The sequence below is a fragment of the Coccinella septempunctata genome, chromosome 1 (assembly GCF_907165205.1).
Source record: "Coccinella septempunctata chromosome 1, icCocSept1.1, whole genome shotgun sequence".
Lineage (NCBI taxonomy): Eukaryota > Metazoa > Arthropoda > Insecta > Coleoptera > Coccinellidae > Coccinella > Coccinella septempunctata.
In genome coordinates this window covers 64,493,307-64,507,533 of record NC_058189.1, presented here as the reverse complement: position 1 = coordinate 64,507,533, position 14,227 = coordinate 64,493,307, and the positions used below count along the sequence as shown (strand labels likewise).

Genomic DNA, 14,227 nt, shown 5'->3' with positions numbered 1-14,227 from the left:
ATGCATCAGGTAACTTTTGAGAGAATTATAATTGTTGTATCGTGCAATTTAGTGTGAAAAAAATGTAGAAAATCGAGGCAGTTTCGTGAAAGTGCTTATATTAGTTATGTAGAAAAAGTGCTATGATGTTTTCCCATTTCATCCCATTTTTACGACGATCGTTGGAATGTTCGAACAAGAAGACTGTGATACCTATTGTGAAAAAATTCGTGAATATTTTAGACAAATTTTATTGGTGAGATTTTGAAGTATTATTCTATTTTTACACTTGTGTCCTAGGTCTCCTCTGTCAGTTGGTATCGAAATGAGCCATTTCATAAAATCATGTAAGTTACTAAAAAATAATGAGAATAATTTGGCAATCCTAAGTTTCCATTTTCATTACCATGTAAATATCGAACGAGCCGATATCCTTAACGAAACTACATGGTCGAATCAGGAAATAAGTTTTTTCCATAGATTAAATAGATGGATCATAAGCTATTTTCCAGACTGTTCATTTTTCAAATTATTCCCACTCCAAAAAACCACCAATGAAATGAATTTTCGCTTGTTTTCCCCTCCAGATCGCTTTTAAAATTTCTAAGACGGCGTGTGTATTTGTAATTGTCAAAATATTATTTCAATCATTCACGTCGTAATATTTTGGAAAATAAGCAGCGATGTGCCGCAAAAACGTGTGTTTGAAATAAAAGTGCAATTTATACACGAAAGAGGAAAGCGATTTATTTATTCTGGTAAGTTTTTGATATTTTATTCTTGTTTGAGTTCACGACTTTATGAAATCAGGGGAGGGAGTTAGGGCACGCCAGGGTCGAATTAAGTTTGAATCCCATCTAATGATTCGCACCTACATTGAAATGTTGAGTTTATACAATCAAATAATTGATTTCAATTTTAGATTTCCCAGAAATGAAACCAGACGACAGCATTGGAGAGTTGCACTGGGTCTTGAAAACAATTTACACTTCTCTTGTAATTTATACTCCAGACTTAAGTATAATGAAAGTAATCGACTTTTACCGTAAATTTGAAAAAAGATGCCATCCCGAGTGAGGTAAGATAGGTAGTTTACCACTTATTTAACTCGCTTTATTGTCTGATTATCACTTTCTTTGGAATTTTGCAAGTGATTTCTGACTACTTCTGAACTTGAAATTTATAGTAGATTTTTTCTTATTATATAAGGCTTTTTAGTATAAACATTCTTCCTGGTTTCGAGATGAACAGTATAACGAGATTTTAATTGCTTCAATAATGTTGTAATTATAGCCAATACTGTGCCAAACCTGTTATCAGTACTGGAGTTTTTGAGGAAAATGAAAGGAAACATTCGAAATCAAGAAACACGAATGCCAGTTCAGGATTTGCAGAAATGAAAGCTTCTTGTAGTTCAAGGATAAAACAAGTGAGGTACATACCTACCCAGGGAGGTATACAAAATTCCTTATAAATTGCTATGGCAAATAGAACTCGTCTTAGGAATGAAAATCCATAAAAATGAGCTGAGGTCATGTTTGGAACTTTTTGTGAAAATCTAAAAAGTTTCCTTTATTTCTAAAATGTATTTCAATGTAAAAATTATGCTACTACTGTAATTATGATTACAATAATGACCATTCAATTAGAGCTCGAATATTCCCATTATTTTTATGATTTATTAAATTAAAATGTCTGTTATCAGGATACCTCATATTTCGAAGTAAAACTTCAGTTGAAAAATTGTTGCAGGAGACAAGCGGAGAACAGAAATTAAAAAACAGCTAATTGACGTCAAAAAACCGATTTAAGATTACGAGTGAGTCGTCAGTACTTCAAGAAAAAAGTTGCTGCCCTACAAGCAGTTCCTAATTCATTGGAAAGAAAAATTCAAGATGAAAGCTTGGAAAGCTTTGCTTAAAAGTTACATTATTATTGAGTTAAAGCTTACAGTTTCGTAAAATAACTCTTGATTATTATGCACTTCAACACCAAAAAGCACTTTCGAGGTGGTATAAAAATTTTAAAGGGGAAGCAGGTTGTTGAACTAGGTATTTGAGTTGCTGAAAAACACTGCTCTTTAGTTTATGTGCAATATAACTTAATTCAATTTAAAACTGCCCGTAAAAAAAAATATTGATGCTTCATCTAGAATTGAGGGATTCTTTTATGAGTTACTGTATACAATAAGAAATAATTTCCTATTTCACAATCATTGGTTCATGTTTACAGTATTATATTACTGTTTCATTCCGCAAAATCTGTACGGAAGACTTGAGGATTTCTTCAATGAACAAACTCTTTTAGATTCTCATTATACAAATTCCATAAACTTCAGCTGCTTCCACTTCTATTGATTTGAGAATTAACCATTCTAAAGGGAATTTTTTTCATGAAAGTAATTTTTGGTTTTCAGTTTATGCTTAGTGAATAAAATTTCAAATAATCTGTTTGTAGGTTAGGGTCATATTGACTATTTGTGTATGGTAACATTGTATTCAAAATAAATTCTTTTTTACATAAGTTGTTTTGGTATTACATATTAGTTCTACATCCCTTTGATTAGTTGTCATAAGAAAAATACTCGAAATCTTTGCATTGAAACATATTTCCATTCGATATAAAATTATTGCTGACTACCTGAAATATTCACAGTGTGACTAGTTCTGAATCCGCCCCTGCCCAGTTCCCCCACCCAAGATATCCAAATTCACATTTATGGCAGTATTTCGTGAACGCGTTTTTGTCGAGATGCTCTATCTCCTGTTTTATTAATCTATGGTTTTTTCCCACTGCTTTGCGTTAATTCATCTAACAAACGGTCTAGGGTCTTATTAGGATCTATTTCAGGAATCATTTTCAAGTTTTTTGTCATTTCGAAAGTTCTGTATAGGTGAAACGCTTCATTTTGACCAGTTCTACCTTCTGTTGAAAAAAAGCCTCACCTACAAATACACCCTGTATACATAATGAGAAAACTGGAAGACGTGGGTGCACGTCTTGTGCACGGAAAAGATTCATCAAATAAATGAAAAACTATATTCAAAAATTCATTCCAATCGTAACACCGCTGGTGAAATAAAACTAGAGCTAACATTTTTTATGGTTTTTCAACAGCCAGTATATTTTAAACCGAGACGATTCAGAAAAAATGGTAATGGAAAAAAGTATTCCTTTTGACCTCAAGAATCTACTGTTAAAATATTTGTTCGATTGAATGACTCACCCTGTATAGTTTTTTAGGTTTTCAGCAATAAAGTTTATATTTTTTCGTAAATTCGTTTTCGGCAAAATAAAGTATATAGATTTATCTAATTATATCCCGTGGTTTTCGACGGTGAATCCGGAAAACGAAAACAATTCACTGGAAGTTCCAGTATCTCAGTAAAAGCCTCTTGATAATGACCGCAATCTCCGCCATACGAACTGGAAGTCCACTCAATAAAAGTGGAGAGACTCATTAGAAGTGATTCATTACGGGCATACATTATACTTTGGGCCCTAGAGTGGGGCCGCAAACAATAAAATTACACAGCCACAAACAAGAAAAGGAATATTCTCACAGGCAGCCGATGAAAGAAGCCATGCTCATTCGGTATGAATAGAAACGTTGTTTCTTCTTAGAAGGTTGTCAATTAAGATAATTCCCTGTTGGGTGCCATGGTATCAGCCAGTTCGTAAGCTGAGGTGCGTGAAATTCGATAAAATAATCCGAATAACAAAAGGAGGGTTATTTAGAACATGTACGATAATATTCTCACGTTGATAAATCGATACTTCTGTTCTGGGACTTCAGCTGGTGAATAACGCAGATACAGAGGGTACTTGAAGCCCTTGCTTGAGTAGTGGGACTCTAGTAATGAAGGTTGGAACATCCAGTATAATAACATTTTTTTCTTTTCTTACAAAAGATCTCGGAGAAAATATTACTTCTGCGGAAAATGCTGAATTCGAGGGTTCAATGTTTTTGAGTTTATCAGAAGAATACTACACTTACACTGATCAAAATTGATAGTCTGATTTACTTGATAGGGTTCTAAAATGAATTACAAGATTCTTATTACCCATACACAATGACAGAATATATAATGGGACACAACATCCGTACAATAAACAATCATATAAATATCTGTATACTACAGTGCACAAAAAGAAATTTTTGATCGAACAGTGACAAAAACATTAAATATAATGCAGCTCAGCACACATTTACTTGATTCAACATTAAAAGAGGAAAAAAAAACAATTACCTACAGTCTTTTTGTGGTTTCATAGTCAGAACATGAAAGATATTAAATAAACAATGTCATGTCATGTCATGTTCTAACTATGTGGTTTCATAGTCAGAACATGAAAGATATGAAATAAACAATGTCATGTCATGTCATGTTCTGACTATGAAACCACAAAAAGCCTGTAAGTAATTGTTTTTTTCCCTCTTTTAAAGTTGAATCAAGTACCTACATATATGCTGAGCTGAATTATATTTAATGTTTTTCTCACTGTTCGATCAAAATTTTTTTTTGTGTACTGTAGTATACAGATATTTATATGACTGTTTATTGTACGGATGTTGTGTCCCATTGCATATTCTGGCATTGTGTATGGGTAATAAAAATCTTGTAATTAATTTTAGAACCCTGAAGAAGATTTCAGATTGAAATCGAAACATGTCGGCAATGGTCTGAGATGTGGTTTTTGTTCCAACAACCTTACCTTCAACCCTGTCAAGTAAATCAGTTTATCATTAACAAAGATCTCAAGCCAAGAACTCAAAATTGATAGTGATCACGTATGAATTTCTGATTACTTGTTGCTAAGTTATCAGAACCATTTGTTATACATGTACAGGGTTGGCAAAATTCGTTGTCTACAGAGGGAATTTCGAGAACTATGGAAGCTAGAAGAAAACGGACGCCACATTCTCGAGCTCTTTTTCAGAGAAACAAAGAATGGTGAAAACTGTAGCCTCCTACGATTCTTCGTTTTTGAGTTATTAGCAAAAAATGAGATATTGACGATTTCGAAAAGTTCTCATAACTTTTTTGTCTCTGAAGTTACAGATCGGAAACTTGAACCTTCTACAGGCCCTTTTTCACGTAGAATCCACTGACGAGCACCAAATATTTTTTTCATTTCGAAACATTAGGCGAACTTTCGTTTTTTAAATGCGAACCTGTGTCATGTGTCATCCGTTTTCTTCTAGCGGCCATAGTTCTCGAGATCCCCTCTGTAGACAATGAATTTTGCCCACCCTTTACAGGGTGGGCCTGTGATACCTGGTATACAACTTTTCAACCCAACGAGATAGGGGAAAATGAATGCGCCATTCATTCGTCTTTTTTTGAGAAACTAATAATGCCATCAACTGCATTCCTCTGTCTTCTTTTCTTTTTGAGCTATAAGTCAAAATTTAAATTTGGGCGATTTGAACTTACCTTCGTTTCTGTTTGTACTAGGATGTTGAAATGAAACATTATACAAACACTTTTTTGATAGCAATCCAGTGGCGTATGATTTTTTCCAACGGGTATATTAAATGAGCTATAACATAAAGATAACAGCAACAGTAGTTTCAAATGACATAGAAAGAATCGCCATTGTTTTCCCGTTTCAGCAATATATCATACATAGCCCTCAGTCTTTATAAGTCATTATAAACTACTGTTTTCATAAGAAAAAATAATTATGTTAGAGCTCAGCAAATATTCCTGTTGGAAAAAATCATATTACGCCACTGGATTGCTATCAAAAAGTATGTGTATTATGTTTTCATTTCAACATCTTAGCTTAAACAGAAACGGAGATAATGACCAAAGTTGAAATTTTAATTGGGTTGTAAAAGTTGTGGTTCAGGTATCATCAATTTTGCCCACCCTGTACAGGTGCTATTTTAGGGATATGTTAAGTTGTTACTTACTCTTACCCTGTAAAATCGATAAAATGTTGTAGATTGCAGATGGTGGCAGATACCAGCATCCTAGTTTGAATAGGGAGCACAGTACAAGGAGAACAGTGGGCCGAGGATCACCAGATAGTTGAAGATAGGAGTCGCTGTTTATTCACGAATGAGTCTAGATTTTTGGAGGAAGTTTCATATGTGTATCTGGTTTGAATTGTCACTCAGAGTTGATTGAACGTGCTAGTATGAGCAGACAAAGATAACGAAAGTGTAATTTAAAAAACAATAATTCAGTTTGCGGTCGCTATTGACGAACATTTCTCTCAATTGACAATTATCCTGGTTAATGAAGAGCTAGAAGCTCATGCGATTGAAAGCATGGACTGGCCAGCTCGCGCTCCAGACCTGAATTGCGTCGAGCAGAAAGGCCTAGACAAGTGTCCTCTCTTGAACAACTGATTAACAATTTGGGTGAGCTATCTAACGCTTTGCTGTATATTTGTACCAATTTTTCCCCAAATTCCATGAATTGTTTCATCGAAAGTATGCCTCGTAGTGTAGAATGCTTGAGAGGAGCTTGCAAGAGACCAATCAAATACTAGCTTTACCTAGACATTCAGTTGTCTCGTCATTCTTTTCTAAATAATCAAGAATGTCAACTAGTCATTCCCTGATCAAAATGAACATTTCAGGGCAAATTTTCCTCGAATTAATTGATGTAAGGTCAGTTGTTGAGCAGTGTATTTTCGTCGCACAACTGAAATTTCTGTCTGACTGCTCTACCATCAGTATAAATTACTAATTCGACTACAAATCCATACGAGGTAATGGCGAGTGTGAAGTCCTCCTTTTTCTTGATACAAGAGCGATCACATTGGAGCTAATTACAGAGTCCGTTAATGGAATAATAACCGTGCTTAAACGAAGCGATTAAATTAACATGCTATCGAATAATGGGACACATTCCTGGCGGAAAATATGCCTGCACAGCGGCCGGAATTTTTCACGATTAACTTAATAATATGCCTTGACGATCGCTGTTCAAATAAATTCGAAACATCCAGCCATTTATATCTTTTTCTGGTCCATTTGCTGGCCATTTTCTTGCTACGATCGCACCGCCGGGCAGCATACCAATTTCCACCCATTTTCTTTTTTATTAGTTCCCTAATGACTCCAGTGAATAACGGCTCGTAGATACATATCGGCAATTTTTTTTTGTTGGAGCTGCGGTGTAAAAGTTGGGAAGATTGTCCGCATAGTTTTTGCCATGCTCGAACCTAGCAGATTTTATTACTTTATCTCTGGTAAATGAGAAAGTTTACATGATATAATATACAGGGTGTTTTCCAAAGTGAGGCTTTTTTTTGACAGAAGGTAGAACTCATCAAAATAAGTCGTTTAACCACAAAGTGTATAAATTACCAAGATGCCTAAAATCAACCCCAATCAACGACAAAGTTTCATGGGACTGTGAAAGGTGACGCCGGCATCGCAAAAACGAAACAAAACATAAACATATATGGCTGGACAACGAATGGTTCAGTACCAAGTTCATCGGATAAGATGCATCAGGTCACATTTGAGGAGATTCATAATTGTAATATCGTGCAATTTAGGGTGAAAAAAAAGTCGAGGAGGTTTCTTGAAAGTGCTTATGTTATGTTGAAAAATTGCTATGATGTTTCCCCATTTCATCCCATTTTTACAACGATTGTTGGAATGTTCTAACAAAAAAATTGTGATGCCCATTGTGAAAAAATTCGTGAATAATTTAGACGAATTTTATTGGTGAGATTTTGAAGTATTATTCTTTTTTTTTACGCTGGTGTCCTCAGTCTCTTCTGTCAGTTGGTATCGAAATGAGCCATTTCATAAAATCGTGTAAGTTCCTAAAATTCAATGAGAGTAATTCTGCAATCCTAAGTTTCCATTTTCATTACCACGTAAATATCGAATTAGCCAATATTCTAAACTACTTGTTCGAATCAGGAGCTAAGTTTTTTCCCACTGCTTCGCGATAATTCAGCTAAAAGACGGTCTAGTATCGTGTTAGGATCTATTTCAGTAATTATTTTCAATTTTTTATAAATTTTGTCATTTTGGAAGTTTTGTATAGGTGATTTTTGCTGAAACGCTTCATTTTGAACAGTTCTACCTTATTTTGAGAGAAAAAAGCCTCACCTTCAGATACACCCTATATATATCGTGAATTTTTGTGAGGTATCCCTGGGAATGAAGCAAGTGAATGAAGAATACTCATTTTTCGGTCACGAAATTGAAGCATTCCTTACTCCTGACTTTATTCACAGCTAAAAAATAAAGACGTAGAGCCTCAACATATTGATATACAATTCTTTTTAAATACTCAAATTAATCTCTGGAAAACCTGCAGGGAGAATTTAAAAGAAAAAGAAATGTAGATTATGAAATTATATTGTAATATGTAAAGTGAGATATTTTTACCGTAGCACTCACCTAAACTGGAGCTGATGATCATTGTCCTTGTCTTGATTCAACTATATGAGGGTCCTTCAGAAGTTTACTGCCATTTGGATTCTGAAAATAATGATATGTCTAAATTGAAGCATTTTTTACATGTAGAAAATACAATTAAAATGTAAATAACGTTTTACTATCTCCCGTGTATACAAAATACGGAATACAAAATATTTTCAAGTCGTGTATTCGAAATATAAAACACAAAATATTGTTCATTCAAAATTCAAATTATGAAATATCGTCAGGTGTTAATTTAAATATTCAGTAGGAAGGGATTTCAATCCCACTTAAAATTTTCCACAATGTGTACTCTGAACATATGTGTCCCTCCGATAAAATCATTCATTCTTCGTTAGCTATTCACTGACCAAACGTCTGTACAAATTCTTTGATCATTGATATCAAATTTTACGTATTTGTTGGCAATAATTCCAACGCATGATTTAACTGAAAAATCACCCGCAGTATACAAGGGGGTGTTCTTAAATATATTAATTCTTCACCCCAGTTATTACATGTGACGTAGTAGTACATTAAATTCATTCCTGAAACAAAATGGCCGAGTCCACCATCAATGTATATGGAAGAATTCAACAAGGAAGATTGAAAGGTCTATCAGAACGCTTGGAACCATAAATGCTGGCAAATGGTAATGTGGAATCCAGGAAAACTTCGTTATGGGCTCAAGAATCAAGTGCTACAATGAGATCTCTCCGATCCTCTTCAAATCAGCATGAAAACGTATGATCAGTTGGGTCGATTTTCTTCAAAATTAGCAGTTTTTAGGAGGAGGTAAGAATCTTACACCCTCCAACAGCAACCCTAGTAGTCCATCAACGAATGGTTTGCACGAATTAAGAATTTGGCTAGTTCATGTAAGTTCGGTTCGTATTTATAAAAACGCTCTTGGAGACAAATTTGTAACAAGTTTGATAAGTGGTTCAATTCAAAAAAGGAACTTTTTATTTTAGTTGAACTATAACTGTGAAACCTTAATTTAAACGTTCAATAATCAATATGAGATACCAATCAACAAGATCAAATCTTTCAAACAAAATTTTAAGCACAATTTGTCAAATTGCAATGCGAAAAATATTTCGAACATTTATTTGTTCTATCAAAAATTCTTTTCACTGTTTCTCATTCTCATGTCCATATATTCTAGAAATACTAGGTATTTCAGATGAAAAAAGATGTGAATTCTCAGGAGAAAAAAACAAATAAAAATATGGTTATCATCTGCAATACAAAAGTAGATTCATGCACAGAATTTCTGAAACACCCTACATGAATGAAAATAAGATTTTTCAAAATTTGTCATGAATGATAGTGTCATTATTGGCATTTTAAAAATTTCAGAAACACAGATTCACTTAATCAAAAGTGACATAATTATTCTATTATTTAATGTGTGATTATTTGATACGTGACTACTTGATTCATCTGAGGCTCTGTCATCAGAATATATCTGTTTCATCCAATCCACCATAATCTCACGGTATCTTCTGTACAAACCAGATCTGTTAATTGATATAGATGTTACTGTTTTTTTTTCGGCTATTCCTACTCCTACATGCCGCGAAGTTTGTATTTGTTGTCCAGGTTTTTTGCTAGCGAAAGAGATCTTTCAGATATTGGTTTCAAACCCATAAAAGATATATAAAAATTTTCTGTCGACAGCCATATATCTCTTATGAATTGTGAAGTAGAATATTGAAAGAAAAATATAAGTTCACTGTACATAATAATAATTTATTCAAATATATACAATAGAAAGTGATCATCATATATAAATGTACAGATAGTATTGCAGTCCAACAATCAGTAATTAATAAATAAACTGCAGATGGCATCATCCTCCCTGATGTGTACTAGCTTCTTGTTGATGGAGGCTGCCAAGGGCAGATTTAGGTGGGGGCACGGGGTACTAGAAGGTATTTTCGTGTAATGTGGTTTATTCCTAACATTTACTATTGCTGGTGATCAACAGCCTCCTCTTCGGGGTATTCGATTTAACTCTACTTCTGTATTTTCTTTTTTTCGTCGATCTTATAGCCGGAGTATAAAGTTCTTCATTCTTGATGTCATGGGGATATTTTAGTGGACTATGGAGAACTCGTGAAAATGAGCTTGAAAATTATTTCTTACAGCTGCTCTTGATTTTGTTGCTCGTCTGCAGTTGGCATCATCCTCCCTGATGTGTACTGGCTTTTTGTTGTCTCCTCTTAGGAGTATTCAATTTCCCTCTACTCCTGTATGTTCTTCTTTTTGGGGTGCGTATTTCCGGTGCGATTCAGTCTGCACCTCACAAGTCACACAATAGTCTAGCACGCATTGCATCTCCACCACGAAGGAATCACCATCTGCCATTTTGGAAAAATTCGAATAACCTTCAGAATAAGTACCGATAGACTCTAAGCTGAGCTGATACTGAATATCAGGGCGGCTGCCAAGGACGGATTCAGGTCTGTCCTTGGGGGCTGTTCTAGATGAACCTCAGTCTCCACTTTGGGGTGTTTAATTTAACTCTACTCCTGCATGTTCTTCTTCTCGTCGTTCTTATTTCCGGAGTGTACAGCGCTTTGTTCTTGACGTCAGGCTCTGATGCTGTCACCACCTCACAGGTAACGCAATAGTCCATGACGTATTGCATGTCCACTACGAAAAAATCTGCCATTTTGAAAAAAATTCGAACAGCCTTCGAAATAAGTATAGACTCTAAAGACAGCTGAGCTGATACTGAATATCTGGGCGGCTGCCCAGAGATACTGAATAGTCTCGTCTTTAGTGTATTCGCTTTCACCCTACTCCTGGTGGGTACTAGCTTCTTGTTGATGGGGACTGCAAAGGGCGGAGTTATGTGGGGGGCATGGGGGTATTTTTGTGGACTATGGAAAACTCGTGAAAATGAGCTTGAAAATTATTTCTTACAGCTGCTCCTGATTTTGTTGCTCGTCTGCAGATGGCATCGTTCTCCCTGATGTGTACTAGCTTTTTGTTGATGGGGGATGCCAAGGGCTGATTTATGTGGGGGGCACGGGGGTATTTTTGTGGACTATGGAAAACTCGTGAAAATGAGCTTGAAGTTCATTTCTTACAGCTGCTCCTCAAATTGTTTTTTTTGCTGCCCTTGTTGGATGCTTTCGATGAAGAGTATTAATTGTGTAATGTGGTGAAGTTTATTCCTAACATTTACTATTGCTGGTGAACAACAGCCTCCTCTTCGGGGTATTCGATTTAACTCTACTTCTGTATTTTCTTGTTTTCGTCGATCTTATAGCCGGAGTATAAAGTTCTTCAGTCTTGATGTCATGGGGGTATTTTTGTGGACTATGGAGAACTCGTGAAAATGAGCTTGAAAATTATTTCTTACAGCTGCTCCTGATTTTGTTGCTCGTCTGCAGATGGCATCATCCTCCCTGATGAGTACTAGCATTTTGTTGATGGGGGCTGCCAAGGGCTGATTTATGTGGGGGGCACGGGGGTATTTTTGTGGTCTATGGAAAACTTGTGAAAATGAGCTTGAAGTTCATTTCTTAAAGCTGCTCTTCAAATTGTTTTTTTTGCTGCCCTTGTTGGATGCTTTCGATGAAGAGTATTAATTGTGTAATGTGGTGAAGTTTATTCCTAACATTTACTGTTGCTGATGAACAACAGCCTCCTCTTAGGAGGATTCAATTTCACTCTACTCCTGTATGTTCTTCTTTTCGACGTTCTTATAGCCGGAGTACAGCCCTTGGTTCTCGCCATCAGGCTGTGTATGAACTGGACATGGAATCATCCTCCCTGATGTGTATTGGCTTTTTGTTGGGTATTGCTATCGAGGAACAGTCTCCTCTTTGGTGTATTTGATTTCAACCTACTCCTGGTGGGTACTAGCTTCTTGTTGATGGGGACTGCAAAGGGCGGAGTTATGTGGGGAGCATGGGGGTATTTTGTGGACTATGGAAAACTCGTGAAAATGAGCTTGAAAATTATTTCTTACAGCTGCTCTTGATTTTGTTGCTCGTCTGCAGATGGCATCATCCTCCCTGATGTGTACCAGCTTTTTGTTGATGGGGGCTGCCAAGGGCTGATTTATGGTATTTTTGTGGACTATGGAAAACTCGTGAAAATGAGCTTGAATTTCATTTCTTACAGCTGCTGTTCAAATTGTTTTTTTTGCTGCCCTTGTTGGATGCTTTCGATGAAGAAAGTAATGTGGTGAAGTTTATTCCTAACATTTACTGTTGCTGATGAACAACAGCCTCCTCTTAGGAGTATTCAATTTCACTCTACTCCTGTATGTTCTTCTTTTCGAAGTTGTTATTGCCGGGGTATACAGCCCTTGGATTTCGATATCACGCTGTGAATCTGTCACCACCTCCCAGGTAACGCAATAGTCCAGGACGTAATTCATATCTGCAAAAAAATTTCCATCGCTCATTGAAGTGCTCTCATCAGCTATTTCGAACAAAATTGTTGCATAGGGTCACAGACTGTCAATGTTTATATGATACCACAGCCTTCTGAAAATTGAGAACCCTACACGTTTTTTTTTTCTTGAACTATTCGAATTTTTCTAGGTCGAGAAACATTTCCGCCTGAATGACGAAAAAATCAATTATTACAATTATATTCCGAACAGAATTATTTGCTTTCGAATTATTCACCTCAAGAAATAGGAAAAATTTTAGTGGAATACTTTGAATCAGCTATAAACCTTTATGATACCTAATGAGGTATCATACTAATTATATAATCATATATTAGTATAATTATACTGGTACATCCGTACCATATGAGTCATGATTAAATAGTATTGTATCTTCTTCACTGCGCATTAGCCACTATTTCAAATTGGGGGCTGCTGCCAAAAACCAACCGGCTTTCACCCTTCGCCTAGTCTTTCTTCTTCTTTTCAGAGATTTTTCCTGGTTTATGGCAGATAGAGTCCCTCATTCTTGGGTTGATGGTTGTTAATGAATTGTTTCTCACGACCTCGCAGGCAATACAATTGTCGATGAGCTCCTGCATCTTGACCTAGAAAATGTTAGCATCGCTCACTGCCATTTTGCCCAAATTTTTATTCACAGTACGTCAAAGACTTGTATAATACTGAATATTTTCGGATATCTACGTTTTTATGTGAATTTATCATAATAAATCAATTCATATAGGAGTTTTAAATTCCTAAAAAAATTTTATAAAAAAACTAATATCATATCACATATATGTAAGTATATATAGGGGGTTTCAGAAAGCCTGTACATAGTCTTACTTTTGTCTTCTCGTTCTGAATTTTTTCATCTGAAATATTTACTTCATATCTGGGTTTGAGGTTTAAGAAAACATTGTTAGAAAAAATAAAAATTGAATTAATAATACCTTAGTATCAAGATTTAATCATCGAAGAAATAAATCTGTCGAACACATCAAAGTACCTTGTTGATTGATTATTCTTCCAAATGTTGATTCAATGTATTTAATTGTAGGTCGTATCGAAATTGTATTTTTTATTATTTTATATTTCTCCTATTCAGTTACCATGTACCTAGTATTCATTTGTACTGTAAAACATTCTTTTCACTATTTTTCATGTCGATATACCATATACTGGGTACAACTTTCGGAAATGTACTAATTGTGAAGAATATTATTCAATTGTTTCGTAATGAAGGACATTCTTGAAATTATAGAAACCTATAAATTATCAAATTATCCTTATTTTTGTTAAAATTTGGCAAAATGTAATAATCCCCAATGAGCAAATAGAAAATGAATTTTTTATCTAATAAAACATAGTTTTCTGCTGACTCTGTCGCCAGAATACATTTTTATTATAAATTCCCTTATAATATCACG

General features: G+C 35.1%; 1 protein-coding gene across 1 annotated transcript in view; it reads right to left on the bottom strand.

Annotated features, from left to right (window-relative positions):
- Nucleotides 1–11,060, bottom strand: part of LOC123307558 — a 49,074-nt gene extending 38,014 nt beyond the window's left edge. The window contains exon 1 of the mRNA XM_044889926.1: nt 10,916–11,060. Within this exon, the coding sequence (XP_044745861.1) occupies nt 10,916–11,060 (145 nt within the window). The remainder of the gene's footprint in view (nt 1–10,915) is intronic.
- Between the last annotated feature and the right edge of the window lie 3,167 nt (nt 11,061–14,227).